The sequence below is a fragment of the Gavialis gangeticus genome, unplaced genomic scaffold (genome assembly GCF_001723915.1).
Source record: "Gavialis gangeticus isolate Ggan-Ray unplaced genomic scaffold, GavGan_comp1, whole genome shotgun sequence".
Taxonomy (NCBI): domain Eukaryota; kingdom Metazoa; phylum Chordata; order Crocodylia; family Gavialidae; genus Gavialis; species Gavialis gangeticus.
Window position 1 is genome coordinate 11795119 of NW_017729014.1, and position 22716 is coordinate 11817834.

The 22716-nt window shown below is 43.4% G+C and overlaps 1 protein-coding gene across 2 annotated transcripts in view; it reads right to left on the bottom strand.

Moving 5' to 3' along the window:
- Window positions 1-22716, bottom strand: part of UBE4B (ubiquitination factor E4B) — an 84115-nt gene that overhangs the window by 30711 nt on the left and 30688 nt on the right. The window contains exons 3-12 of one of the 2 annotated variants that reach the window (XM_019511761.1): window positions 20387-20522; window positions 19736-19823; window positions 12342-12486; window positions 11742-11970; window positions 10833-11240; window positions 9785-9898; window positions 5158-5299; window positions 3961-4061; window positions 2864-2978; window positions 630-713 (exon numbers count right to left, since the gene is read on the bottom strand). In XM_019511761.1, coding sequence (XP_019367306.1) covers window positions 630-713; window positions 2864-2978; window positions 3961-4061; window positions 5158-5299; window positions 9785-9898; window positions 10833-11240; window positions 11742-11970; window positions 12342-12486; window positions 19736-19823; window positions 20387-20522 — 1562 coding nt within the window. The remainder of the gene's footprint in view (window positions 1-629; window positions 714-2863; window positions 2979-3960; window positions 4062-5157; window positions 5300-9784; window positions 9899-10832; window positions 11241-11741; window positions 11971-12341; window positions 12487-19735; window positions 19824-20386; window positions 20523-22716) is intronic. The other variant, XM_019511760.1, reaches the window with a different exon arrangement.

The window sequence follows — 22716 nt, forward strand, 5'->3', positions numbered from 1 at the left end:
CCTACAAATGACATGGGTTGGTTGTGAAGAGAGCTAGTTTGGAGCTCTGCTATCTCTGGGTTATCAGTGTAAATATCGATTTGTAGCTTGAAGGATCGCTGGAGGGATCTCAAGTTGAAGAGGATCCTTACAATGTCTCTTTTTAAGACGTAGCTAAGCAACCTCACCATCAGGTCTTTTTAAGCTGCAGAATCCCAAGGTGGTTAAGCTAATTGCTGGAACTGCAAACTCAACCCAAGATTTGAGGCCACGTTTTTTTTGTGGCTCAATCATTATCCATGGTATCTTGCAGTCTGAATTTATCCGGTGGTATACGAGAGACGAGAGAACCCAGCTCATGGTCTTGAGCCATACTGGATAACAGTGCTGCCTTTGGTTCCACCAGTAAAATTAGAAGCTTTGTCTTGAGGATATACAAGGAGCACACACTCATGGAGTAAATATTCTATCTGGTTATTTTATTTTATTTCTTTATATGTTTATATAGTCCTACCACTTGACATTTTCAACATGAGGTGAGTGCTTAATAAGAAGTTGAAACAATCCAAGAAAGGCATTAGCTTGAAGACAGACTGTATTAAGTACCAGGCATCCTAAAGCAAGAGCTGCTAGAAAGGAATGGTTCTTACCATAAGAGGGTATTTAAAATTGTCACTATCAAGGGAGCACTCTTTGGAAGCAAGAGCCAGGCCTTGTAAGATGGGGATAAAAATCTGTAAAAACAGAAGTATATTACTTACACACTTCAGCAATGGAAAACAATAATAAATGAAACCACAGCTTTGCACTGTGTAAACCGTCACTCACTTCTCAAATGTTAATATATGGGAAAAAAAAAAACCCAAAAAACTTAAGGCTTGCTCTGTTAATTTACATAATTTTAAAAGGCATTTCCATGTTTAATTGTAGGGTGAGGGAGAGAAAGAATCCTGAAGCTAGAAATGAGCTCAAGTCTAATTCCTATGTTCTTCAGGCAATGAAGTTCACCCCATAACATGTTGAGAAAGACATCTTGCCTAGATCTTCACTTCATCAAAAGTAACATGCTGACCTGGATGGGGACATAAAACTAATGAAACGCACCAAAGCTCAGCAACAGTAATAAAGCCATCACCCTTGACGAGACTAGCGGCTTGATTGCTTGTTTAGTTTTCCTCAGGACCATTACATAAGTCTTTCAACACATAGGTGGTGAACTACAGGTGGACGCACATGCACACACACAAACACACAAAAGACAGCACTACTGAGCTCTAGGCCTCCCTCCAACAGCTTGACAGCTGAACCATTCAGACCTCTGTACGCCTATTCACGAGACAACATTTTTTCATCATCACAGTGAGTCAGTAGGTTTGGTGTTTATCCCGGTAAATGTTAATGCTATGACAAGCATTAACAAAACAACAGCAATCATTAAGGGATGCAAAGGAGGAAGTACCAAGGGAGGAAATGATTAGCTAAACATGATGACACCCAATTATAAAGACTACGTCACACAGACGCACGGGGAATCATTTCTTATGCAATAAGATCAAACACTGATTCTGGGCAACACAGGAATGACTACGGAAACCTAAAGAGAACTGTCCTGGGCCTCCTGAACAACAGTACACAAATACCATTACACTGATATGAAAGATGGCTACAATACATATGTTCCCTAATCCAGTTAGGGGAATGGTTCTAACCTTTAGGATACGCTGGACTTCAGAAGTATTCTATAACCATTCCCTAAAAGTGCCTTACACATACTCCTGGTTAAAGCAAACACTGATAATAAGAGCCCATTGAAGAAGTAACCTGTAAATTAAAGTGACCTGTTTACTCTACATGTTGATATTTAATCCCAGGTAGGAATTAATAGTTTCTTTTGCACTCATTTGTGTAAACATACGATAATTAAAACAGAAGAGTCTGCAGAAAGCATTCAGCTCCGTGGATTAAACATTTCTTTACAAAAGCCATTGCCAGCCAGTACTGATGGCTCTTTATCATACTAATCAGGAGTAAAAATAAATTTAGCATTTCTTTAGACTTCTTAAGATATTAGTCTGTTCACACTGTTTTGAATTCCATTTCTCTATAAATAAGTCATGTCACCCATGTTCAAGAGTGCTAATTAAAGACAATTATAACCTGACTAACCTGCTTTTGTATTACATTAGCTAGTAGTACATTGGCCTGCTTTTGTATTACATTGGCCTAATAATTAAAGCACGTTAGCAAACAGGATAACTCAGTTCCAACTCCTGAATCTTTCACTGACCTCACCCTGGCACCTTCAGCAAAGTCATTTAATTTCTCTCTGTCTCAGTGTCCTCATCTGTAAAATGACACTTCAGTGAGCTGCCATCTGTAAAGTGCTTATAGATCCCTGAGTGAAACATGTTATAGATGCAAAGTATTATATTATTAATTTGCTCTATCCTTTGCAGATGGACACAAAACCACAACATTTTGAGCATGTGATCTTGGAAGACTGCTGAGTTTCGGATCTGACTGGAGGGGTAAGTTTGGAAGAATGCTCAGAAAATGTGACAGTCCCTGTTACGCGAGGCTACCATACACCAAAGCCATCTGGGAGTGTGCTTCTACATTACATAGGAGTGCTGTATGTTAAGAAGTTTGCTTTATACTACATTTTGATATACAGAAGAATTTCACATTATTTGCTTGCTTAAGTAAAACTTCAGAGCTCCGTCATTCCTTCCATCCCCCATATTAAATTAGACAGCAGACTTGCACCAGCCCCTGGAATAACAGTTCTCAGCACTACACTCTCAGGATGCGATTTGCAGAAAGCGCTCCCCTGGAAAGCTCAGAAAGCAAACAGTAGCGTACTTGACTTGGGCAAGCCCCTTACCTGTTTGAACACCTCTTCATCCTGGTAGGTTGTTCTCACCAATTCTTGGATGAAGCCAAACGGGAGGTTCCTACACAGCATGTATGGTACCAGCAGAGACTGCTGCTGCAATAACCTTTAGCCATGCAAAAAAGGGACATTTTTTAGGAAAAAATAAAGAGGCACCAGATTTAATGATGTATCAGACAAGAAAGCCTCAGCAGGGAGACAGCTACTTCTTTTAGAAGCAGGTAACCAAGTTTCTCAAGTCATCTGAACAAAGAATTTTCTGCAACGGATACTGCTACTAACAGCATACTTCAGTTTAATGAGGCTGGACGGAAACAGTGGCTTCTGTAAATTAAATGGTTCTCCTCTCCAATCCCTCCCTAATGAAAAGACCCTTTGTTTGGCTCATCCGGTGAAGAAACAGCATTAGGTTTGTTCTTCTGATTTCCACCTGTTTGTCTTTCCAGCCGTATGGAAAGGTTATAGTCACAATATTTTCCAAATTAACATGCTCGCTGTATGTAACCGCACTCTGGGAGCTTGAAACTAAATGGTGTGTTTTCCCCACTATTATACTCAAACATACGTTTGCTGTTCACGTAAAAAAAAGAAAAAAAAGAATGATTGACATTATTTTTAGGAAAATTAACAAAGAATTAGTTTTAAATGAAAGAGGGTCAGAGTTACACAATCTAGCTTTCACTTCCTGCAGTATAAGAGTAGGCACATTCAGAGTACATGATAAAGCCCTGACCCTTTAGCTTGCTCTAAATTCATATGCTTGTCAATATCCTAGTTACATGGATTTTGGCAAGTCAAATATAGTTTAACTGTTCATATCATCCCTCCAAATACCTAGGGCTTGTTTATACCACACATTATACTGCCACTGATAAACCTTTATAGTGATGAGTGAAAATCCCTATTAAGACACTTACGGTGCACTGGTGTTGTTATTCTCCTAGTCACTGCAGTAGAAAATACCATTTGCATGACTGAAAATACATGCCACTTCTGCAGCTGATCTTAAGTTCCTCTATCTAATTCCATGGAAAGAGAAACCCAACAGAGAACTAGCATCCTTTTTAATCAACATGAGCCATACTCACCTTGGTTGTGTTAAGGAACCATGTAGTACCAAAGCAGCATGGGAAATGCACTGAGATCGGATGTTGCTCAGTAACTGACTAACCGCTGGCTGGCTACACATCTAACAAAAGTATTAGAAAAGCCAAATTATTTCAATGACAACTGAAAAGGTTCAGAAACAAGACACAGGAAATTCAGGGGACTTGTGTATTTGTGCAGCTTAAGCAAAGAGGAGGCAACCTTCCTGATTAAAATTCTCCAAACTATATTTAGAGAGCTAAATTAAATATTTTCTGTACCACTGTCAACAAAGGAATGGGTTCAGGTTAATAGCAAGATAAAAATCTCTGCCAGGTTCCTACTCTCACCAAGATCTGCTTCTGTATGGAATCAATCATCGTCACGAAAACCAAAGAAAGACATGCATCATTTCCCAAAACCCTGTCCATGCCACAGATGTAAAACTACTACAGGAGGGGTTCTGAGCATGGAAGAAAGACTTAAGGCAGGGGTAGGCAAAGTTTTTTGGCCGAACTGCCAAAAAGCCCCGCAATGCCTACCTTGGAAGGTGCTGGAGTACTGCCCCGCATGCAGGGGCAGTGCGGCCAGGGCAGTGGGGAGCTCGGAGCAACTTTCTGCGCCCCCTGCTGTGTCCTGCCACGCCAGATTTCACACGCTGCTCTGCAGAAGCGGCAGCGAGGGGAGCACAGCAGGGAGCATCGCTGGTATCTGCTGCCTCCCTGGAGCCCAGGACTGGATCTGGGGCTGGGGGGCAGCAGCTGTTTGTAGCCACCTGGCTGCAGCCAGCCCAGGTTCTGGGTAGCTGCTGATAGCCATGAAGCCTGGGCTACTTGCAGCAGGCCTTCCATCTTCCCAGCCTGGGCTCCTGACTGGCAGCAGCTATGCAGAGCCAGGGCCGGCTGCAGCCAGGAGGCTGCAAACGGCTGCTGCCTCCCCGGCCTGGCCCTGGCCCCAACACGTGCTGAGGAAAATGGCCTCGCGTGCCATATTCGGCATGCATGCCGGGGGTTGTTGACCCCTGACTTAAGGGAACAGAGATTAAATCTCAGTGATCTACTTGTAAGACTACGTTTCATTAAACCTTTCTAGGTTTTCCTCTGTTATGAACCATCTTTCCCGTCTGAATACAGCTAAATGAAGAAAACTGTTTGAGATCAAACTGATGCTCAAATATTGCTTTACTCTTTTCAAAGTACCTTTGGTGCTTTTCTCTCCTCTATTCCAACTCTGTCAAAACACTCAATGAGGTAGTTCAGCATCTCTGTCTCCTTGCAAGTTTCAATGGTGAAATGGTCACTGCAGGAATCAGAAACACTTGTGCTGCCAGAGCCTCCCACACTTTAAGAAAAGACAAAAAAAAAAGCAAAATGTAGAGCCTTGCTCTTGCAAGTACTTGCCCCCAACTCTGACAGACAACTTCCCTATGGCAAAACCCCAGACCAACATATCAAACTCATGCAAGCATGATGACAGTGTCAATCTTTACATTAATTTATAGATCTGTGCAGGGGTCAGTAAAGTACCATTCGAATCTTGATTTTGGGCTGCATTTTAACACACATACTAGGTAACTGTGCATGAATCTCTTCTATTTTCTTGTGTAACAAGCAGCCAAAAGCAATTCCACAAAGGCAACCAGGAATCAATAATCTTATATTAAATGGATCAGATACTTGGGAGATGGTAAAAGGCGTGCAAAGATAATGGGGCTTTATCAAAAGTGATTCACACAAGGGAGACCAAAGAAGTGCTTTGTCATGATGCTGAAGCATGCATCGATCTCGGAAAGTGATGCTTCAAGCTAGTTCTACCCCACTCCAGCACTCTTCCATGGCTTCTAGAACCAATATTAATGAAAAAGGCACAGAAACTCTCTACATAATTGCTTCCCATCTTCTTATATAGCATCCAATTCTGTGGAGGACACCAGGATCAGTAAGCTGGAAAACGTGTAGCGAGGTAGAACCAACCTGGAAAGAAGTGGCCTGGAGAACAAAAACAGAAAAGTGTCTCCAGGAAAAGGGATACAGCAGCACAGAAAATAGAAGGGGGGTCTAAACAAGCAGCCTATCCTTGCATATTAATCCATCTCTATTTTTTTTTACCTCAATACTGTCAAAATAATATAATAGTTTGTTTTAACTAAACAATACAGCTCCTGTCAAGAAAACCTGGATTCTATCTTCGGTCCTGGCATGTCTCACTCCTATCTCTGTTGTGTTTAGTGGCTCACCCTCTTTAAATATACTTATTACAGCATCTGTGGGAGATGGGATAATAACGTCCCTATTTTTAGCGATGGGAAAGTGGGGCACAGACAGTAATGCCTAAGTGCACAAAGGTATGTGGGCACCTAGATCCATTATACTAAACGGTGCAAAAATCCATTCTGGATCTGGGCCTACATGACTGGCCCAACAGTACACAGGAAGTCTTGTGGCAAAGCACACAAGGTTTCTGGGGTCTCAGGGCAGCAGCCCAACTGCTGGATTAGATTGTTCTTCCTCAGGAAGGTGCCAGAGTCCATCTGTGTTTTTCGTAAGTAGTTCAAGTCTGAAAACAATAACTCAATTCCTTGTCAAATTAACAGGTGCAAATCAGGTGTGTATGTACAAGCTCTTTTCTCATACGAACAAGAAAAAATAACCCAAAAGTTGTATAAGGATTTATGTCTTACTGGCATACAACAGATGAAGCAGAGTCCCCCCATAAATGAACGCTGGCATCAGATCATGTAATTACCTACGATGTTTGAACCACCAGCAATGATTCGTATAAGAAAAAGCATAGTTATTATCACACAGTCAGCACTAACCAACCCTTTTCCTCTACGAAGCATTCCTGACAGCATCTTCATGCTGGAAAAATGTGGTTGCTAGCTGAAATTAAAAATTTGCACTTTCAGTGTGTACTTGTTAGAAATGGTTTTGTAACCTCAAGGCCCACACACCATCTCCATTTTTAAATCTTCAATCTCCTGTTTTCATCCCAAGTAAACTTCTGGTACTATGTTTACCAAGCTGACCCTTCTAGGAGCCAGCACAATTTTCCTGTCTTAGCTTTGACTGCGCACACTCCAAAATGCCTCTTTAGAGGTCATCTGTACCCTGAACTCAGCTTGGCAGTGCTCAGCAAATCCTACTGCTGTAGCAATATGTTATAGAGAATTTTCTGAGAAAACACATGCTTGGTAGCACCAAGCAGTAGAAGCCATGAGATTTCCTCCTTTAGACACCACGTTCAGCTGGAAGCATGAGAACTGTATTTATTCTTTCACACTGTCTGGCAGGACTGCAATTCCCATCACTTGTAGTGGGGTTTTATTTTGCAGGGGTGGGGGGGGAATGTTGGTTGTTTGGGGTTTTTTAAAGCTACGTTCCCTTTATACTTCCCCTTACTTCTCCTATAGCAACTCACTGTAAGCTTCTTCTGTTTAATAAATCAGATGGTTCTAAGTGCAATCCATGTTTTGATATCTTTTCCCTTCTCTTTAGTAAAAAGGGTATACCACTTAAGTGCACTCTATAGAAAAATAATCAAGACATTCAAACGCAAATTTAAAGATCATTTTAATTAATACTTCTTGTTTGCCAACTTAAGGCAATCAACCATGCACCAATTTTGCCTGAGGTGGTACTGTGCAGTATTTCAGCACAGAATAAAATAATACATCCATATTTTTTTCTTGCATATGCTCTTTCCTGTCCTTTGGATTATTCATCTCCACCCCAAAGGTCACCCCTTTTACTTGTACAAGTTTTTCTCACTTTATTAAAGGTTAGTCTTCCCAAAGGCAGTTACTCTAAAAGAGACTTCATTTCAGCAGTGGTTGAAATTACCCCTGAGCACAGCTGTCAATGTTTATTATATAAACAAAGTACTATGGTAACTTTCAAAATGCAATTTGTGGTGTAAATACAAAATCATCATGATCATAATGACATTCTAAGGCAGTTGGTAAGAGATCAAGAAATAATGCATGAGCAAAGGCACCTGAAACGTGGCAATCCCACCAGTTCTTATAGTGCATGAATCACAGCATCTAATTCTTGACTTAAAATTTTCAACAGAACAGGAATTAAGTTTGAAATGAAGCCAAAAGGTTACAAACGTAATCCGCAATTCCCTGAACGCAAAATGCAAGCTTATAGCTGCAAGTACTTCTCGTGAAATCATTCAGTGTGAACTGGAAGATGGAAGTTTAATAAGCTTGTTTCTCTAAATAGTTGTTGGAAGCATCTCAAATTGACAGCGTATAACTTTAACAAAGTTGTTATATTCCAACATTAATATGTAAAACAAAGGCCATAAGAGCCAGAGAGAAACCTATTAGGTCCTTCTACTATATTCTCTAAACCCAGTGCAGGACTGGGTAATCCCCAACAGGAAATGTTCTAATTATTCTGTGGCTTCTATAGATTTGTAAATCCTAACTCACTTCCTATAGGAAGAAATTTCAAAAAGGAGTTAGATTTCTTTAATTGGATTAAAAAAAAAAAAAAAAAATCAGCCTTTTTAGAATTTGATCTCATCATTTTAAAATTAGATTGGAACAGGTCTACTAATAAGCACAAACAGTGAAAGGATCACCACAACTAGATTGTTGACTGCGAGTAAGGGTCATCACCTACAGCTATATCGAAGGCTAGTTATTATCAACCAAGTGACAAAGTATCTGTAACAAGCCTTCAATATGCTAGCCAGATTATAGAGCTACTGCTTTCCAAATGGTTTTCCTCCTCCAAAGCGCATGTTTTTCCATTCCCCTTTTACTCTGCTTGGATAGACATAAGATAAAAGAAAAGGGCCAAACACATTTACTGAGGGTTCAAATGCCTAAAGAACTTATATTTTAGGCAGGACACAGGAAGAATGGAACAGTGGCCAGACGAGGAAGATGACGACTTAGGAATGGCCAACGTTTATGCACGGTAATTGCTTATTTTTCATTTTGGAAGCTACATTGAGGCAAACACGCTGGGCGATTGCGATAAGCTTTCAGCCACGTACAGATCTTCAAACCACGTGTACGGAACCAGAAGGTTCTGTCCCTCATGGTCATCTTGTCTGGCCAACCCAACACAAAGCCAGTTCTATGGCATGGCTAATGGGTTAGCCACTAAACACAGCTACTCAAAATCCATTCTTATTTTTTACTGGTGTATTTTCATGCCATGCAAACCAAAGGGACTTTGTGGCAGGATGCCCAAGTTTCTGATTCAGCATAAGCTATTTTCTCTGTCCTAGAATGTCCCATATACATTTGTTTGTACTGCCCATCCTCTCCAGGGCTGCTAATTGCCATTTGTGCACTTGACTTCCAGGTCCACTTGCTCAGGGAATAGGAGGCGTATCCATCCCCCACTGGTATAATTTGCCATAGATCCATTCACTTCAATGAAACTACACTACTTTGTATCAGCTGAAATTATGGCTGGAAAATAGGTCCATTCTCTCAGACACCCTCTACCCTCATTTTCTAGAGTTCAGTAGGAATTCTGAAAGGTATAATCCCTGAGGAACAAAACTGCTTGTAACCACACATTCAGTAACGAGTTCCACTTTCAGACCATGTGGTCATTAAAACTGAAGGGCAACATGACTAATATTTCTTTTATTCCGAGTCACCTTTTCAAAAAGAGCTGGCTAACTAAGACTCATCGTTACTCATATTTATACTCCATCTTCCATTAAGAACTGTCTAGGTCATCTCCTCCCTTTCCTTATTTCCAAAGTTTCCTGAAGAATGCTTACGACTTCCCAGACTGTTAGTTCTGAAGCACCCAGACATGCAGTTTACATTCTAGTCCATTCCTCCAATACCTGGACCCAAACTGGACACAAGAAAAATCATCATCTTCATTTTCTTCATCACTACTGTCCTCAGATACATCAGAAACGCCAAGGAAGAGGAGTGAGAAAGGGTTGTCGTACATACTACCGCAACAAAAGCAAAAAGGCCATCAGAGAACAGAGAGATTTTTAAAGAGGAAAACATAACAACAACAAAAACACAAAATAAAAATGCCACAAAGCCTCCTGCTAAGTTCGCTGTCCAAAACTTTCTTCTTAAATGGGCAAACAACGGTTAGCACAATCCACAATGTTAGAAAAACCAAGACTGTGCTCACATGCTCCATGACATGGCTGGCCACAAGTTATTCACATCACAAACGATTAAATATTCACTCATAACTTAAGCTAGCCAAGTGTCTACAGACTCTGTACAAGTTAGAGCATAAACAGGAGTCCTTGGATCTCACTGAAAAATAAGGAATAATAAACCTCTGAGCTACTCAGTTTTAACATGACAGCAGCAACAAGTCAGCTCATTGGTTTCTCCCTCCCACCGAGGTGGGAAGGACCCTGGAAGCAGCTAGCAAAGACAGTCCAGGAGTGCCTGGCCTGGCTGACAAAGGCAGGACAATCGGTCATTTAAATCCATACACCAGAGTTGACTCTGACACAGCCCAGCTAGCACAAGCCTTGGACAAACTGATTGAAGATCCACAGAGAAAATTGGCTTCAAAGCAGATACGGGTTTGATAAACTATTCAGCCTGAGTGACTGAACTGCAATTTAAATTGAAGGACGATCATTAGCCTGAAGTGGGAGGTAAAAGGAAGTGGAAAATGTACAACAACATTGCTGCCTTTCAATCAATTAAGTTCCGTATTGAATGCTGGCAGAAACAGGTTTAGCCGATTGGCAGCCAGGACTTGTTAGCAAGTCAACATGTTAGCTCAAAAACAAACATAAACATCAACTACTAGTTAGTAAGGTAAGATGTAAGCTCAGTACAAACACAACTTCTTCCAAATTATGCCACACCCTGCACTGCACACGTAACACACTTGTGCTTGTGAAATACCTAGGAGAAGTCCTGTTTAGTAAAGAACGCCTGCTCATGGTACTTGGCGAAGGAGGAAACACAGGTGGGCCCATAGTTGCAGGCCTCTGTCTGGATGAGCTGACTGGTATGGCTTGAGGGCTGGTAGCTATGGCTGGAGGACTTGGTGAGCTAGATGGGATGGAGATACTCAAGGAGCGTGGGATGGGAGAAGCTGATGTGCCCGTAGAATGGGCAACAGTGTATGGGCGGTACCTCGGAGATGAGGGCTGGACTCCAGAAGGACTTACTGCTGTGACGTGAGGGCTGACAGAAATGGAAGGTACAGATGTAGTGGCAACTGAACTGGCTGGTAGGGTAGGAGATGAACCAGACATTGGCACATGGCTTGAGAAATTGATATTAGAAGCTGGACTAGTCCCATAGAGACTAAATCAGTTAAGGAAGAAAGAGGGGGGAAAAAAAGAAGCAATTTAGGATGCACAGAAGGAGAGAAAGACGTAAATGAGCAATAGTAAAAATCCTGCTGCTAACTGCTTGGTTAAATTATATGTATCCATAACAGCATCTTTTGTGCTTTTACCTACTAATAGTCACCTCTGGTTATTAAGGCTAAGTAATATCGATTTCACTGCTGGAATTATAGAAATTTAGAAGTTATAGGCCAATTCCTCAATGGGCTGATGCTGGGGACACTGGTCATATGATTTCAATTTTCTCAATTTCCACCTGCTGAGGATGGGCCCTAAATTACACAGTGTGTGTGTGTATATATATAAAAATATAAAACTGTGGCAGCATAATCCAAAAGGGCAGGGAAAGAACATGTTGGTGCAGCAGAATGAAGCGTTTTTCATTTAAAGGTTGCTAGGGCATTTCTAAACTTCCCCATCCCCATATAAATCAATATTCAAGTGCAACCAAAGTTACCTGGATAAGGAACCAGAACCAAAGGAACCCACACTACAGAACATAGGGCTAGTTCCTGGGTTGGAGCCAGTGTTTAGAATCAGGTTTCTATCAGGTGACCGGGCAGCTGCTGCAATTGGCTGTGATGTAGCCGTCAGGCTGGCAAACGGGTTTTCATCTCTTGACTGAGTGGACATCATCAGAACTTCCATTAAAATCTGACCAATCAAGTCCTTAAAATCTGAGTACACTGTGAAAAGGATAGCAAGAGAGTTAGAAGAGCATTCTTCACCTTTACACACAAGGTATTTCACATGTCACCTAACCACTAAGTTTTCTTCTGTTTCCACAAGTTTGGTACTCTTGTTCCCAATTGCAACAGACCATGTTCCTTCATCATACCCCAAAATGATATGTCGTCTTCATTATATAAAAAAGTACAGCAAACTACGGCAAAGGCTGAAGCTAGACAGCTTTGGCAACACCTCAGCACCACCATTATTACTGTGGATGAATAAAAGGCTAGAGCTGAAGCAGCTAGGCAACAAGCCAACCACACATCTTTACAATTAAACAACTTTCTCTCATGTCCTAACCAGCACAAGCAGCTGATGCTCCTACCTTCTTTTGGGTTCTGCTTAAATTGCACAGAGAGCGAAGTAAGGAAAATTACATCTCTGTCTCGATCCTTCCAGGAGACTCTAAAAATCTTAGAGACCAGTTGTAAGGCCTGCTCCTCCGATACCTCAGATCCTGATGGAGGCTCCTTGTTGAGAGAAGAGGGATGTTTTTGCATTAATATTTGGGTTATACGTCTCAGTCTCATGAGCACCACACCACAGCTTAAATGGGCTTTGGTAGCCATTAGAAACAAAAACCCAATCCTTATCTAGCAGTTCTTTATGGGAAACACTCTGCAAGATTGCTTGCATGTTTGAAAACTGCAGAAATGCCCTGGTAACAGATTCTAGGTGGTTATTAACAGGAGAAATACAATTGTCAAAATTTATTTTAAAAAAAGAACTGTACTAAGACGTCAAATAAAATGAATGCACACACCAATCTGGTGCTAAGCACCTTCTGAGAAAACTGCATACCTAGAAAAGAATTTTTAAACCTGGTTATCAATTAAATGTCTACTCCTTATAAGGAGTTCTACAGGGATTTTAAATTTACTTCACGTCTGCATACAGCAGAAGGGACTTCCTTGCCGTAAATTTCTTCTTAAAAAAATCCCAAAAAGGATAACAAGGATTTAATGCCCCTAAAAGAATTCCTCTTTTCCCTCCCACAATCTATACCTCCTAAAACAGACCAGCCAGAATAATTGTGTCTACACAGCAGTTAGAAGCACATTTAGTTTAGAACATTAAATACAGAAAAATGCATATTCATGGCCCAATCCAACCCACTCTGAAGCTGATGAACACATTTGCATCCATTTAAGCAGGTGTGAAATAGGGCTCAGAAACAAATGGCAGCATCTTTCATAGAATTTAAACTTTCAGGAAGCATTTCCCAAACTCTAGGGTGCACACCCGATGGCGGGGGCACAAAAGGTGTGCGCGCAAAGTGGGAAAGAACGATGTTCCTCTGCTTCCCTTGCTACAGATTGCTGCCAGGGAAGGGGAGCCAGCCACAAATGGCAACAGAAGAGAATGGCTGAAGAATTACGGAGGTGTGGGAATGCAATATTCCCTGACTACTACAATGAGGCATGAACTCACAGGGATGCCTAAGCAGATGCTCTGCTGTAAGTGAAATCACATTTTTCACACACTGATACCCCAAAACAATCTGAACACCTCCAATCACTGGATGAGAGCTCAGTGTGCCAGAGAACAGAAAAAACAAAAGTAATACATAACTGAGAAAATGGATCCTAAGTGTAAACTTCTAGTCCTAATGCTGGGAAAAGTGCCTACTGAAAACTGCTATTTATTTCATCATGTTTTTTCCAGACAGCTTCATGACACTACCTCTCTGTATAAAGTGGAACAGACAGGAAAAAGTTCTCAAGCATCTGTCTCAGTCCCCTCTCCCTTCATTAAATGGCATCAAGCTAACTATGTTAAAGGCCAAGGCAAAACAAGCCCCTCTGGAGTTGCTCCCCTAAAGCTGTCATCACCATATATAATTCCTAACACAAGGATGAATGGAAAGGTTTAGAAACCAGAAATTAGGGTATCAATGGAAGATTAAGATCATCTTCATCTCCACCATGGGTAGACTATTTAAAAGCATTTCCAGAACACACATGCACAAAATCATTTCCCTTTGCCCTCCGAATCACACCTCATAAGGCTAAGACTAATTAAAAAGAAGAAAGTCAGTGAAGAACAGTGAAAACATCTGCTGTGTAAAATTCAGTAATATTTTCTTTCTCTTCCTTTCATTTCCCTGTAGATAACTCTATACTTTGAGTCCAAGAGTGTGAAGCACCCCAGTTCCCACTTGTCCTTTACTGGGATGGACATGCAACTGGGCACCTTTTAAGTGACTGCCTAATACAGTTGTTATTTTTTCCCTGTTTCATAGTTTCATAGTAGTCAAAAGGGACCTGAACAGATCATCTAGTCTGACCTCCCGCCGCTGGTAGGAGTACATGCTGGGATCACACAACCCCAGACAGGGGTTTGTCCAACCTCTTTTTGAATTTACCCAAGGTAGGAGCGAGGACCACTTCCCTAGGAAGTTGGTTCCAGATCATAGCCACCCTAACAGTGAAATAGTGCCTCCTAATCTCTAACCTGAACCTGTTCTCCAGCAGCTTCTGGCCATTGTTCCTCGTCACCCCAGGTGCTGCTAAGGGGAATAGGGCCCTTCCTATGTGCTGCTAATCTCCCCTAACAAGTTTGTAGGCAGCCACCAAACCTCCCCTCAGCCTCCGCTTGCTGAGGCTGAACAGATTCAGGTCCCTCAGCCTCTTCTCTTGAGATGCATCTTTGGATGCACGACAAGGTGAGGTTGGCTTTGCTGGCTGTGGTCTGGCATTGGCAGCTCAAGTTCATCTTGGAGTCAGTAATGACTCTAAGATCCCTTTCTGCCTCTGTGCTCACAAGGGGGGAGCTCCCTAGCTTGTATGTATGCTGTGGATTCCTTCTCCCCAGGTGCAGCACCCTGCATTTATCTACACTGAACGCCATCCTGTTACCATCCTTCCACTTCTGTAGTCTGTCTAAATCTAATGGCAGCCTCCCTCTCCCTTCGAGCGTGCCTATCTCTCCCCACATCTTGGTGTCATCGGCAAACTTGGACAACGTGTTTTCCACCCCCTTGTCCAAGTCGCTGATGAAGATGTTGAACAGTACCGAGCCCTGGGGGATCCCACTATTCACATCCTGCCAGGTCGAGTACGACCTGTCCACCACCACTCTCTGGGTGTGCCCCATCAGCCAATTTTTGACCTATCTAGCTGTGTAGGCATCAATGCCACAGACGCTCAATTTATTAATGAGAACGGGGTGAGAGAGTGTCAAAGGCCTTCTTAAAGTTCAGAAAGACTATGTCCACGGCAACACCATCATCCAGGGATTTAGTTACCTGGTCATAAAAGACAATCAGGTTGGTCTGGCAGGACCTGCCTTTGAAGAACCCATGTTGATTTCCCCTGGGCATGATCTCCCCTGCTGGCCTCTCACAGATGTGATCCTTGATAATTTTGTCAAGGATTTTCCCCAAGACTGATGTGAGGCTTATGGGCCTATAGTTTCTTTGGTCCTCCTTCCTCCCTTTCTTATAAATGAGGACCACATTAGCTAGTTTCCAATCTCCGGGCACCTGGCCCGCGGACCACGATTGCTTGTACAGCCGGGCCAAGGGCACAGCAACGACCCCCGCCAGCTCTCTCAACACCTGAGGGTGGAGGGCATCGGGGCCCACAGATTTGAAAACATCCAGCCCTTCCAGAAGATCCCTAACTACATCTGTGCAGACCTGAGGCCTGGCAGTGCTATTCCCAAGATTGCCCCTACTTGTGGTGGGAGAGCTGTCCTGGTCCCTGCTCAGAAAACAGAGACAAAGAACTTGCTAAAAATTTTGGCTCTCTCGTCTGGCGTAGCCACAAGATTACAATTTGAGTCTAGCAGGGGCCCTACATTACCCAGTGCCCTCTTCTTACTCCCAATGTATTTGAAGCACGACTTTTTGTTGTCCTTAATCCTGGTCGCTAGCCTGAGCTCCACCCCCGCCTTAGCTTTCCTAATAGCCCTCCTACACTCACAGGCCAAGGAGGAGTATTCCTCCTTGATGATAGCCCGTCCCTTCCACTGGGTGTACGCCTCCCTTTTGGCCCTCAGGCATTCTCGAATGCCTTTGCTGAGCCATGGGGGTTTCAGAGCACTCTTACCCCCCTTCTTTCTCTCGGGGACTGTCACACTCTGAGCCTGGAGGACTGTACCCTTAAGGTACAACCATCCCTCATAGACTCCCATATCCTCTACCTTTTGGGCCCCCCACTGCCTCCCCCACTAATCTCCTAAGTTCGTTGAAGTTGGCCCTTCTGAAGTCAGGGGCTTTAGTCTTGGTATAAAATCCCTCAACACCCTACGCTGGATGGTGAATCCCAGCAGGCGATGATCACTGTCACCCAGGTGGTCAAGGACCTGCAGTCCCCTCACCAGGTCATCCCCAGTGGCCAAGACCAGGTCCAGCAAGGCACCTCCCCTAGTGGGGCTGTGTACCTCCTGGATAAGGGGGAGGTCCTGTATTTCAGCTAGGAACCTATGCAAATGGTCAGACCTGGCTGACTGTTCCTCCCAGCAGATGTCTGGGTAGTTTAGGTCACCCATGACAATGATGTCCCTAGACCTAACTGCCTCCATAAGCTGTACTGAGAACTTCTGGTCCAACTCAACCTCTTGGCAGGGTGGTCTATAGTAGACACCCACTGTAAGATCCCTTTCGCTTTGCCCCCCTTGAAGTTTGACCCACACTGCCTCTGCCTGACCTTCCTCTGCCCCAAAGCTAATTCCTGATGAAGTGAGTTGCTCTTTGACATAGAGGGCGACCCCCCCACACCTTTCCTCCCAGTCCTGTCCCTTCTGTTCTCTTTCCCTGTCGGAAAACAAGGATGTTTTGATGCAGCTAGCAACCTAAAACACCGTAATTCATCTAAACCACTTGGTTCTGGAATAACTTGTACCCTTCTGCCCCTATTTTCACTAGGGGTACACCGATAAAGATTTTCTTGGCTGACACCAATAGCGGATGAGTAGCCAGCCATATCAGCCGTTGCAGATCCAATAACTGATATTTAGTGATAGTTCAAGACATTTTAAACTACTGACATAAACCTTTTTTGTTTGTTTTGCATTTATCTCACACACACACCTCCTCCCTACTCCAGCCCTTGATGAGAAAGGTAGTGACAGCCTTATTCCTATGCACGTTGCCCCTCACCTATGGTTCCTGCCTGCAGCCACGCTCTCTGCACAGCCTATGCTGCCAGCCCGGGTGGGTGGGGTGGACCCTCATACAGACAGCAGGGCCAGGCACATTTGGAGCCCCAGAGCAAACCACTGCCTCAGTGACAGCAGGCCCCATGCAGCCAAGCTCCTCCAGCCACCAGGAAGAAGGCACTTTTGCAAAGGCACCTGGTGCCTGGCTTAGCAGAATATCCCTCGCATGATGTCTTATCCCACCTGTGCGCAGCCCAACATCTGCGCAGCAGCCCTGGTGCTCAGGACCCCCCTGCTGCATGTGCAGCATCACCATGGCAGCAGCAGTAGCAGCAGGAGCCAGTAACAGTCCCTTTGTTCCCAAGTGCAGCACCTTGTGACCACTTCCCAGCCCCCACTCCACTTCCCACTGCTTGCTGGGATCTGTAGTTTGCCATGGACTTGGGGTGGCAGTGGGGCATAGGGACTGGGGTATGCTCACCAGGGTGCTCCAGGCACGCGGCTGTAATAATCGGCTACAATGACCAAAAAAAGACGACAGCCAATAACATCATTTCTCTTTTTATTAGTGCTGATCCGATAATCAACCGATATAACTGGTGCACCCCTAATTCTCACTTTTCTATAGGTTAATTTCCAATGCACGTTAGCACTATATGACACTAAATACAAGGGCCAGATCACAATATGACCAAAAAAAGCCAATATCATTTCAAGCCACAGAAGTTAAGACAGGGAAAAGGTCTATCAGGTCCTGGGGACCATTTTCTTGCAAGGATACGGCATGCTTTTTAGGGAGAGAACATATCTGATATTCAAAAGGCACTTTTTAAAGATAGCGTGATAATATAACTTCTGAAGAAGCTACTCTCTAACAGGAGACTTGAAAGGCAGGTGTAGAAAGCAAGCAGCAGCACAAACATAAAAAAAAGACACAAATGAATGCTCACAGGGTAACCCCAGATCCAGCAGAGATTTCCTCAGTCTCCCCACTGCCCCAAAACGCAGGCAGTTATCTATTAACTAACATTTCTCATTTTTTCATCCTTCTTCTACAGCAATCAAGTAATCCAGAACAGGACAGTGCACTCTGAAGTACATTAAACTTATATTAGTGTTTCATAAAAGAACGTACACAAAAAGACTTTAGTACTGACATCAAAATATGAAAATAATTTCAAAATAACATCAACACAGTTTTCCACACAAAAGACAGGGCTGGAAGTTCCCTGCTTATAAATAGACTCTCCAACTTATCTATTCAAAATTACCCGAAAAACAAGGGAAACGAGTCAAGTTTGCAAAACTTCTTCCTACTCTCTGCTGCCTTCCCCTTCATTCAACACTGCCCTCAGCTCCCAACTACCCATTCTACAGCAGCATGATGCAGGCAGTCTGATTGCCTGGTCTGCAACCAGCAACCGCTCACAAAAAGCCCCCCAAAAACCACCAACTCTGCAACAGAATTAATTCTATGTGGCTAGAAGCCACATTTTTACCCACTGAACTTATTACTCAAAAATGCAGGCATAAACAAAGGCTGAGTGAGCACTACCACAGTAGTGAGGAGGACCCCTCTCCTCCCTACGTTCACACCCACATCCCACTTCCCAAGTCTCTATTTAGAATGGAACAAAGTCAAAAAGGAGAAACCAGGCTGCAGACTGAAGCAGGGCTTTGGATCTACTTTTTCCCCCCATCTATTTTGTTCTTTCAGGTCCCATCTCTTGCCTAAGTGATGGGATAGATTGGTATTTATTTATTGTTGAAGAAAGAAGAATGATGATGATGCACATAAAAAAAATCTGTATTATTTTGACAAAGGACATGGAACAGGCTTCCAAACAGAATCAGTTATTTCCTAGAACAAGTATTTGCTTAGACCTAATTCGCATTCTGAAAGAACCAGGTTTGGGAGCTGAAGACTACATTGTGGTGAGGTACAGTATTCAACCCCCTCACTCCTCTTCCAACACACACTTCAGAAGGATATTTCCAAAACTCAGCAGATGGACAGCCAGAGGTTTTGTGCAGAAGCCTATTTCATACACTATCTGTTTTCTATGTACCATCTCCCCATATCTGAAAGAGTTCCACATTTGAAACACTTTTTAAACAGGGAATTTGGGGAGGGGAGTTTTGATCTGCTTGAGCAGAAACAGGAATAATTCACATCACTTTTTCTGCCCATCTGAATATTGTCACTTAGCCACTTTCCTCCAAGACCTGCAGGAAGGGCAATTCCTACCAGGGAAATTTCTTCAATACTGTTATAACCCTTTGGAGATGCAACAGAAACCAAGCCATGCAAATAGAAAAATTAAAGAGAGCACACCAGCATTGTGAGTGTCTATGTATGGCTGTACTTGCCTGACTGATACAAATGAGAAGCACAGGATTACATCTGAGCTAATGACTTTGTAAAACAAATGTAACACTGTATGAAACAGAAGCACACATTGTAGGGAAAACAAAGATAAAAATGCCCTACATTTAAACATTAGGCTGTTTAACCTGAGTAGATACTCTATGAAAAGCAAGAGCTCAAGATAACCATACAAAGCTCACACATCTGGTCCGAAAGAGACCAGCAAAAAGACAGTATAACCAACCAACCTTATCAGTCAGGCTCCTTTTCTCTCTGCGATCATTCTCATCGACCTCCATATTTTCAATTCCTGAATCTACATCCACCTGAGACATACTGTAAGTGGAAAGAAGAGAAGAGTCCATCAGCCTCTGGAAACCCACAGACAGTCCTTTTTAAGAGGCTGACTGAAGGAATGTCATCTTAAGTGAAAGCAGTGCAGGAACGAGGGCTGAAACAGGAAAAGTCCAATCCATAAATGTAACAATTAGAAGTCTCTAATCATTATATGGGTCTTTTGGGTCTGCCTCTCACATTACAACTGCTTTAAGAAATGTGTCACTGTATTTCTTCAGCAGGCAAGGAAAAATGTATATCCATCCTTTTCTATGGTTTTTAAAGAAATAAAATTATTGAATCATACTTCTCAGCATGTTAGTCACTCATAGCACCCAAGATGACCTTCTGCCTTGCATCACTTTAGTAGAAAGGACTCCAGTAAAACTAGTGAAGACAGCATTATATTGCATACTACAGGAAGTGACACTACACTGTAAGCTTGACATACAATAACGTGACTGGAAATAGGAGATAAGAGCATATTTCCCTCTGTATACAGACGGTCTGGATGCTCAGTCTAAGTGCAATCCTTGCCTATTAATAGAAGTAATATTCTTTACCTTTTCTCACAGGAGACACTATCAATATCCATGCTCTGGGACCGGGAAAGAGACTGGGATTGCGTTTCAAGGCTATTGGATGGAGAACTGCTAAGTGAACTCACTCCTTCGCTGCTCTGGCTTCGGTGGGCTACTCCTAAAGAAAAGACACCACCAAAATTAGTATTACAGGAATGGTAAGTGATCACAATTATTTAGTGGGATCCACCTAGTTTTTTGGACCATTGATTGAATACAGCCGTTAAGGATTCTTTGTAACGTTATGAATATTATCAACTCCAAAAGGTCCCTTTGTACCTCTTCTTCCCTATATGGAAAAGCATTCCAACCACTGCCTACCTGTATCACAAAGCAGATGGACTAAGTTAGATTCGAGTCTATAAAGTGCATAGGGATTCCACTATGCAAGTGCTAGCAAGGTGCTTTAGCTCCCCCCCCGCCCCCTCCAACTCCCCGAAGCCCAGGCAACTGAGTAATATTGAAGCTCTCCAGACAGCACTACTATGGAGTAATTAACCCTGGATCTTGTGCTGTAGTAAACTTACTCCACGGTGCGATTTACATGTCAGCACTGATTTACACTAGTGCTAGAAAGGGAAGGTGTCTCTTCCCCCTCTACTCTTTTGCATCCTCCATTTTCCAGCCTCCTCAGAAAACAAAGGTCTGCAAATCCATATACTCAGGTCAATTACAACACTAACGTGGGCTAAAGGAAAACCCCTCCAAATTTATAATCCCCAAACTACAAACGCTTGAAGGTAACCAGTAAAAGAGCAAAGTAATCCATAATGGGGATGATATAAAGCTTTGAGCAATTGCCCATCTTTCAACAATTAGTCCCAAAGCAAACTAACTATGTGCATACTACTACTAAAGGAGAAAAATATTAAATTCTAGCTATAGAAAATGAAAGACTTAATCAGCAAAAGTAATGCTAATGACAAGAAATTCCTGTGACATTTAAATTCTGGAACAGGTTTTCTGAGTTATGTAGTAACACTTGTCTGCTTCTGTACAGATAAACCTGCAGACAGACACTCCTGCAAAGAATTTGCATCCCAAGTATTGTACATGCAAATATCTAGTTGCCTTTGTGGGTGGGGATAGAAATGGAACGGAGTTTCTCTCTCAAGGAATTTCCCTCTTAAAGAGTCATGTCCGCAAAAAAACCCAAAAAACCCAAAACTTTCTCCTCAGCCAGGTTGGGTCTCTGTCTCTCTCCCAGTTCCCCAAGTCAATGGTCAGCAACCTTTTAAGGTTGTGGGCTAGATTGATCCAGTTCAAGTCAGAGCAACAGACACTACAACCTAGCTACCACTGCACTGCAGGTGCCATAGGTTGCCAACTCCTACAGCGGTGCACCGATAAAGATTTTCTTGTCCGATACTGACAGACGATTATTACCCAGCCATCTCCGCCAATACCGATCCGATAACAGATTTGGTTACATGTGATGTCAGAGGCTGCTGGAGCATGCCAAAAAAAGGTTAATTTATGTCAGTACTTTAAAATGTACTGACATAAATAAACCTTTTTTTTAAGCATGCTCCAGCAGCCTCCGGTGTCACACATATCAGCATCCCAGCACTTAAAAATGGCAGCAGGGGTGCTTGAACTAAAGCTCAACAAGTGAGCTTTAGTTCAAGCACTGCCACCACCATTTTTAAGCACAGGGATGCTTTTAAGCAGGGCAGAGTTGAGCAAGGCAAGGGCAGATGTGGGCTGCCCACTGTGGGTTTGTGGCTCTCCGCACCGCTGCTTTTGCCTTGGAAACCCCACACCAGTTGCATATCCCCTGCCCACCCAGCAGCGGGGAGCACAACTTACCACCCCCACTGCTACCAGGTGGGCAGGTGGAGTGTGGCTGGCGCGGGGCTCCCAAGGGAAAGGAAGCAGGGTGGAGAGCCCCGAAGCCTACAACAAGCAGCCCACATCTGCCCCATGCACAATTATGGAGGAGGGGCACATGCCTCCCCTAGGGGGTGCTTGCAGTAGCGGGGAGTCACCCCTTGCCCACCGCTCCCTGGATGAGCTGCCTATGGCTCCATCCCACTCCCCAGCTGTTTTCCTGGCCATGCGCATGCATGCAGCCACACACATGCACACAGAGCCCCCGGGTCTCACTCCCAGCAGCTCAAAGCAGAACTCCTTACAGGCTAGGATGCTGCTTGCCTGCAAGGGGAAACCCACCATTTCCCATGGGAACCCAGGCATATGGAGGCCCTAGCCCTGCTGGGGAGAAGGAACCCGAGCATCTGGGGGCCCCAGCCCAGTGGATGAGAGGGAACCCAAGTATCCGGGGGGGGGGGGGGGGGGGGGGGGGCGGGGGG